At 49.6% G+C, this 8,132-nt stretch overlaps 1 protein-coding gene across 1 annotated transcript in view; it reads right to left on the bottom strand.

Annotated features, from left to right (window-relative positions):
- BSN (bassoon presynaptic cytomatrix protein) overlaps positions 1 to 7,750 on the bottom strand; it is a 43,044-nt gene extending 35,294 nt beyond the window's left edge. The window contains exons 1-2 of the mRNA XM_023519519.1: positions 7,719 to 7,750; positions 6,989 to 7,400 (exon numbers count right to left, since the gene is read on the bottom strand). Coding sequence (XP_023375287.1) covers positions 6,989 to 7,400; positions 7,719 to 7,750 — 444 coding nt within the window. The remainder of the gene's footprint in view (positions 1 to 6,988; positions 7,401 to 7,718) is intronic.
- Positions 7,751 to 8,132: the final 382 nt, after the last annotated feature.

Genomic DNA, 8,132 nt, shown 5'->3' with positions numbered 1-8,132 from the left:
GACAATCTTACTTTGTCACCCTCAGTAGAGTGCCCTGGCATCATGGCTCATAGCAGCCTCAAACTCTTGGCCTCAAGCGATTCTCTTGCCTGGCTATTTTTAGAGACAAGGTCTTGCTCTGGCTCAGGCTGGTCTTGAACCTTGGAGCTCAGTCAATCCACCCTCCTCAGCCTCCCAGAATGTTAGGACTATAGGCAAGAGCCACCGCATGTGGCCCTATATTAATTCTTCTTCTTCTTTTTTTCTTTTTAAGAAACAGAGTCTTACTTTATCACCCTGGGTAGGTGCTATGGCGTCACAGCTCACAGCAACCTCCAACTCCTGGGCTTAGGCAATTCTCTTGCCTTAGCCTCCCGAGTAGCTGGGACTATAGGCACCCGCCACGATGCCCAGCTATTTTTTTATTGCAGTTTGGCCAGGCCGACACCCTACCCACTGAGCCACAGGCACCGCCCCCTATATTAATTCTTTTTTGGTCAGGGCTGGGTTTGAACCTACTACCTCTGGCATATGGGGCCAGTGCCCCACTCCTTTAAGCCACAGGTGCCACCCACCTATATTAATTCTTAACTAACGTTATAGCTCTCTTTCCTAGCTAAAAGGTAGAATTCCAGGTGGTACCTGTGGCTCAGTGGGTAGGGCACCAGCCCCACATACTGAGGGTGGTAGGTTCAAACCTGGCCCCGCCGAACTGCAACAAAAAAATAGCCGGGCATTGTGGAGGGCGCCTGTAGTCCCAGCTACTAGGGAGGCTGAGGCAAGAGAATTGCCTAAGCCCAGGAGTTGAACGTTGCTGTGAGCAGTGTGACGCCATGGCACTCTACCAAGGGTGATAAAGTGAGACTCTGTCTCTACCAAAGGAAAAAAAAATAGCGAGGCGTTGTGGTGGGTGCCTATAGTCCTAGCTACTTGGGAGGCTGAAGAAAGAGAATCACTTAAGCCTAAGAGTTTGAGGTTGCTGTGAGCTGTGACACCACAGCACTCTACCAAGGGCGACATAGTAAGACTTTGTCTAAAAAAAAAGAAAGGTAGAATTCCATGTCTGATGGCTCTAACACAGTTGTCTCTTCCTCTGTGTCCCCACTGGCTCTGGTGGACTCTATCCTGCAGCGGTCCAAGCAAGTAGACTGAAGGTCCTGTCTTCTAGGGATGTGGTCCACCTGGGGGCATGTACTAGCAATAGGGCTGGCTGCCACAGGACTGGCTACTGCAGGGCTGATATAAGTTTGGGAGGCACTTCCCTATTGACTTGGAGATTATTTAGATCAAAGTGGCTACCCTAAAGCAAACTGCCCAAAGACTAGACATAGGGAGGGTGCAAGTCCTCCTGAAAGGCCTGTCACCTAGAGATCCACTTTCTTTTTTTTTTTTTTTGAGACAGAGCCTCAAGCTATCCCCCTGGGTAGAGTGTCGTGGCATTACAGCTCACAGCAACCTCCAACTCCTGGGCTCAAGCGAGTCTCCTGCCTCCACCTCCCAAGCAGCTGGGACCACAGGCGCCCGCCACAACGCCTGGCCATTTTTTTTTGGTTGCATCTGTCATTGTTGTTTGGCGGGTCCGGGCTGGGGATTCGAACCCGCCACCTTAGGTGTACGTGGCTGGCGCCCTAGCCGGTTGAGCTATAGGTGCCAAGCCGAGATCCACTTTCTTATTTTTTTTTTTGTTTTTTGTTTTTGAGACAGAGTCTCACTATGTCGCCCTTATTAGAGTGCTATGGTGTCACAGCTCACAGCAACCTCAGACTCTTGGGTTTAAGTGATTCTCTTGCCTTAACCTCCCGAGTAGCTGGGACTATAGGCTCCCACCACAATGCCCAGCTTTTTCTTTTTTTCCTGCATTTGTTTAGCTGGCCTGGGCCGGGTTCAAACCCACCACCCTTGGTGTATGTGGCTGGCGCCATAACCACTGTACTACAGGCGCCAAGCCCACTTCCTTATTTTTAGATGTAGGGAATAGAAGGCTGGGCACATGTGCAGACATCTCCTGGGCCATAAGGGGGAGGATGGCTTTACCTCTCCTCCATGTGCTGCTGATCCCATGTCCCAACACCTGCTCTTCATTCCTCTCTGGCCTAGACAACAATGTGGCCAGGAGGGAGCAGAGAGAAAAGGACAAGGCTGCTGGTGGCACTGGAGGGATCTATGCTGAACTCATAGCATCATCCCCAAACCATCTGGTGCCCTGGCCCTTGCCGGAAAGCAGTGGGATGCAGGCAGCAGAGGGAGAGACTTGTAGCCACTGTGTTGTCTCTCCTCCCTTCACCACACCACCTACCCTGGGCCCAAACTTGCCATCAGGTAGAAGTGAGGGGTGCAGATAAATAAACGTCTTTATCCTGATATCAGCAAAGTTCAGACCTTGGAACAGGTGAGGGAAGATCATGTTTCCTCTTCTGTAGTTTTCTTTTTTTGTCCAGGGTGGAGCAAGGGGAGTTTTGCTCTGTTATTTTTTTTTAATTAAGTCATTTGTACATAGATTTGTACATTTATGCCATTACGGAATTCAATGTGTTGATTATTTGTACAAATTGGAGTGCTTACATCCTACTAATCAACATAGCCTTCGCCTCATTTACCCAATTACAGGATTAAGACATTTGTGTTCTACACCTGATAGATCCAACTTGTACTTGCAATATGCTCCATAGGTGTGGTTCCCCTACTAACCCTCCTTCTATCGACCCACCCCCCTCCTGAGTTTTGCTCTTTTGCCTGGGCTAGAGTGCAGTGGTGTTATCATAGCTCACGGAAACCCCAGACTCCTGGATTCAAGTGATCCTCCTGCTTCAGCCTCTGAAGTATTTGGGACTACAGACATGCACCACCATGCCCAGGTAATTTTTAAATTTTTTTTATAGATATGGGGTCTTGGGATAGGCACAGTGGCTCACACCTGTGATCCTAGCACTCTGGGAGGCTGAGACAAGTGGATTACTTGAGGTCAGGAGTTTGAGACCAGCCTGATCAAGAGCAAGACTTTGTCTCTTAAAGAAAAAAAAAAATAGAGGTGGCACCTGTGGCTCAAAGGAATAGGGTGCCGGCCCCATGTGCAGTGGCTCACACCTGTAATGCTAGCACTATTGTGGTGGACATCTGTAGTCCTAGCTACTTGGGAAGCTGAGGCAAGAGAATTGCTTGAGGCCAGGAGTTTGACATTGCTGTGAGCTATGATGCCACAGCACTCTACCGAGGGGAACAAAGTGAAACTCTGTCTCAAAAAAACAAAAACAAAAACAGGTAGAGATGGAGTCTTGTTATGTTGCTTAGGCTGGTCTCAAACTCCTGGCCTCAAGCAGTCCTCCTGCCTCAGTCTCCCAAAGTGCAAAGATTATAGGTATTCATTAGCTACAACCCAGCTAATATTTTCTGGTTTTTGTAGAGACAGGATCTTGCTATGTGTAATTTTCTTAGAGAGGTATAGAAGTGAGTCTGACTAGAGCCAGGGGAGTGGGAGGTAGATGGAGTCTCCAGATCTGGAAGGCTGGAGATGGGGTACAGGCCTGTTGCTCTCCGCTGGGGCAGAGAGTGTGCCTCCTCACTTTAGGTGATGCTCCGGGAGCACTCAGTTTATCAGACTAGAAGCATGGGTATATGGGCAGCTCTCACTCTGCATCACACTCACTTCTAGGATGCTGCTCTGAGGGCAAGGACAGGTTCACATTTGGAGGAGTTTCAAGCTAGGATATGCTGCTGGAGCTGCTCTAAGTGGGGGGTGGGGGTAAGGGGTTAGGGGACCTCTGAGAGGCTGGCAGAAGTGGACTGTGTTGTGAGTGTGACTGCTCACTTCCTCAGCAGCTAACTCCCATCTCCACTGCCCACCCCAACAGCACCTTCCATCCTCTACCCAGCTGGCTCATGCCCACGCCTAGGCTCCTACACACAAGTTACCAGAACAGAGACCTGACAAGGGCAACAAGGACCTCCCTTCTGGTAGAAAAAGGGACAGCAGGCCCAAATGTAAGTCACTGAAGACCGGAAGGTGGACTTAAAGGCCTGAGCAGGAATGGGCATCAGCAAAGTCACTGAGGCCAGTGCCTAGACTCCTACTTCTCCTTTAGAGAAATCTGATGTTCAGGAAGTTTAAGATACTTTTCTGAAAACTTATATCTATGGGGAGAAGAGGAAGACTGTCTTGTTGCCTTCTTCCCATCGTGGGGGACTGAATGCTAATAGCTCTGGCCTTCTAGTGTCAGTGAACTGTCAGAGAGAGGGTCTCAGAACCAGCCCCTTGCACATGCTCAGAAGCTCAGGCCAGACAGGATCTCAGCCTCGAGGAATTAGGGTGATCCTAGACAGGATTCTTGGCTGACATAAGGTCAACTTACAGATGGCCAGAACAGATGTGGTCTGACCAGGACATATCTAAGAGATGTGTGAGAGAAACCTGCAAACTTGTTTTCTCATTATGTGGAAGCAAGACCAGGGAAGTGAATCTGCTTTTAGCAAAGTAAAAAAGGGCAGAGAGGGCTTGAGAATTATGCTTTGCTATCCCTCGGAAAAATACGGTAAGTGTTACTTTTCCTTGACAGAAACATGACTGAAAGCCAACTCTGGGGAAGCAAAGGTTCTGACTAGAGATCCCAAAAGAAAAAGGAATTTTGGGCCGGGTGTGGTGGCTCATGCCTGTAATCCCAGCACTCTGGGAGGCCGAGGCAGGTGGATTGCCTGCGCTCACAGGCTTGAGACCAGCCTGAGCCAGAGCGATACCCCACCTCTAAAAATAGCTGAATGTTGTGGCAGGCGCATGTCATCCCAGCTACTCAGAAGGCTGAGGCAAGAGAATTGCTTGAGCCCAAGAATTGGAGGTTGCTATGAGCTATGATGCCACGGTACTCTACCAAGGGTGACAAAGTGAGATTCTTTTTTTTTTTTTTTTTTGAGACACAGCCTCAAGCTATCGCCCTCCGCCTCCCAAGTAGTTGAGACTATAGGCGCCCACCACAATGCTCAGCCATTTTTTGGTTGCAGCTGTCATTGTTGTTTGGTGGGCCTGGACTTAATTTGAACCCACAAGCTCAGGTGTATGTGGCTGGCGCCTTAGCCACTTGAGCCACAGGCACCAAGCCCAAAGTAAGATTCTGTCTCAAAAAAAAAAAAAAAAAAGGAAAAGAAAAGGGCATCTACGATGTCTGTACTTGAAGAGAGGACTAGGTCAGCATTTCCCAAGCTGGGTGCCATGGAATGGCAGCTTCTGACATGTTCTGTGAAAGGTTGCCAACTATAGCCCTGTCTTAGAGCTCCACAATGCCTCTTCGGATGCTGAAAACCCTGAGGCATTCCATAGCAAAGAACCATTTCATTTGCCTGGTTCAGCATTTACTTGAAATACTTGGCCAAGTTCGGTTCACCAAACATGAATCTGCAATAGGTTTCAGGCCCCTTTCCTCCTGGCCCTGAGCCTTGGCTTTCTCTAGCACAATGAGACAGATGGACTGAGTATATTCAAAGTCCTCCTACTCTGCTGTTTTTCCAGGCACAGCCAAAGGCTAGCTCCCTTACCACCACACTAAAGGTCCTGGGCCCAAAGGAGCAGAGATAGGCCATCATGTGTGGCCCTCCCTTCCAAAGCTGTGCAGGTGCTCCAGTTCAAGTGAGCATCTTGCAGGAGTGAGAACTCAGAGGGGTGAAGCTGGCATAATGAAGGGATGTCCCACAGGACTATGGGCCACCTGCCAGGCCTTCCTGCTCCTATGAAAACAGGTGCTTCTGGCCTCTCATTGGCAGAAACATACAGGTAAGTTTCCCTGGCCTTAATCACACTGTTCTAAATACTGAACAGCAAACACTTATCTAACTCATCAGCACACGATGGGCTTGTTTCTAATCACAGATGCGACAATCACGAGTGTGCAGCCTCCTCAGGAAGCCCCCACACTCCAGGAGCAACTCCAAAGGCACTGAGTCATCTCCCCACGCTGACAGTTTCTTCCTTGGAATCTCACACTTACCTCTCACAAACCACACATCCCACACCCACAGCACCTCATGGCAGATATAGACCCTGACCTGCGAACAGTTATTCTCACTCATCCCCCTCCCACATGGTCCAAATGGCTCCAACTGCTGCTAATCCCAGAGGCGGTCATGCCTGTGCCTACAGTCAGCCACTCTCCATCCTGTCCAAGGACAGAGCCTTGGGGGAGAACCAGAGGCTCCTGTGGGTTACCCTGAAGGAGTAGGAGGAAGTCAGCAAACCTACTCAGTTCATTTCAAGGAGATGGCTCCAGTTCAATACATTAGAGCACCCAGCTTCCAAGTCACGAAGAGAATCTCCATGGCTTAGTTAGGCATCCCATAGCAACTCAAAACACCTTGAACAAAGCTGGGATGGGGTGTGGACTCAGACCAAACTCAGAGAAATGGTTCTACAGTGGCCTCTTTGTGAGTATAGGACACTGGTCACACTTTGTGAGTGCTTAGCCCCATCCTAGATCTCTACTTTACCCCAACATCATTTCTCTGGGAATAGTACCTGTTCCACCACCTCAGGCCCCCAGCTAACTGAAACTGAAGCCAGAAGAGGAGTTTCGCAGAGCCTAGCTGGAAGGTAATTTTTTGCCTCCCCTAAAAGTTTGCTCTCCTCACCAGCATTCCCCCACCAGGGCCCACTGTCAAGGTAAGAGGCAAGCCTAGGGCTAGGGAAACTGTCTCCCTTTGGCCCTCTCCAAATGAGCGTTTATTGGGAAAGTTGTTTATAAGATTGTCTTTGGCCTCTCTGAGTCCATTTTTTCGAGACCAAACTTGGACCAGATAATGAAGTATCTTCTATTCTGGGACTGTGCCCAAGATTGCAGGGGGTGCAGGAATCTCTCTAGGAGATCTGAGGCCACATCATGAAGCCAGGACACACAGCCCGCAGGAAGACACAGATGCTGGTAGCCAAGGGAAATGACCAGAAAAGAGAGTTGGTGAAAGAGAAGAAGGGAACCAGGGGAGGCATGGCAATGAGGTGGCAGGTAAGTGGGGAGCTGGCACAGAGGGTGGTTACCTGGGTGAGATGAGGATTGGGGTTGAACCCACACTGGTTGCAGACCTTGTTGTGACACTGGGTGCAGGTGTTGAAGTTTGGCTGGCTGGGAGTTGAAGTGAGGTCCGAGGTCTTGCATATGGGACACAGGGTGCTGCTGGGAAGGGGTGCGATCTGAGGGACGGAGTAGGGTGATGTTGGGGTGCTGCTTCTGTCCGGTGACACCGAAGGGGACCGCCCTGATCTCTGTGTCCTGCTGTCTACCTGCAGCGTCCTGCGGGGACCATCAGCCTCCTGGCCTGCTGGGCCCTGTGCAGCCCTCGTCTCCCGGGGGCTTTCTCGGCCAGGAGCAGTAGCAGAAGCCTGCTTTGGGGTTGGGGAAGCTGCTCTCTGGCTACTTGGGGGCTCCTTAGGGTCCAGTCTCCGGGAAATGCTGAAATGACATTGAAAATGACTGTTAGAGATACATCTTAAAGAAGGATCCCACAGAGGTCTCTAGCAAGCTGAGCAACCTCACCTAGCCCCTCCTCCTACCCAGTGGCAGCATCACAGCCACCATATTCTATGCCCTGTGCTAGGCACTAACAAGAATCTCCCATTGAACCCTTGGTACCAGGCCCTGTGGCAAGATCTGAGTGCCCCCTCTTATATTCTGATTCGGTAGGTATGGGGAGCATTTTTAACAACCTCAAGGGTGATATTAATACTATAGTTTGCAGACTACACTTTGAGTATCAAAGTTCTAACATACACTTTAGAAACACCCAGGGTGAAGTCAACCATTATAGCATATGCCTGTAGTCCCAGCTACTTAGGAGGCTGAGGCAGAAGCCTTGAGAACAGACTTGTCTTGAGAACAGGTAACAAAATAAGACCCCTCTCCAAAAAAATAAATAAATAAACAAATAAACAAAATACAAATTCTGACTTCAAGACTACCCCAGACAAATTACATCTGAATCTGTGGGGTAAGAATGCTGGCATTAGTATTTTTTCCTCCCTGGGAGATTTCAACACGTAGTCCAAGTTCTGAGATACTGCCCTGGCAGGTCTGTTCTGTCCTGGCTTTTCCCCTTCAGAGGCTGAACTCAGACAGTTGGGAATGGGGGTGGATACCCCAATGGCTAATTAATGCCATCTCCACCAGGGGTCTGTCTGTACACAG

Source organism: Otolemur garnettii, unplaced genomic scaffold, assembly GCF_000181295.1.
Source record: "Otolemur garnettii isolate 467f Iridium unplaced genomic scaffold, OtoGar3 scaffold00179, whole genome shotgun sequence".
NCBI classification, from domain to species: domain Eukaryota; kingdom Metazoa; phylum Chordata; class Mammalia; order Primates; family Galagidae; genus Otolemur; species Otolemur garnettii.
The sequence above is the reverse complement of the archived record's forward strand: the minus strand, read 5'-3'. Positions and strand labels throughout refer to the sequence as shown.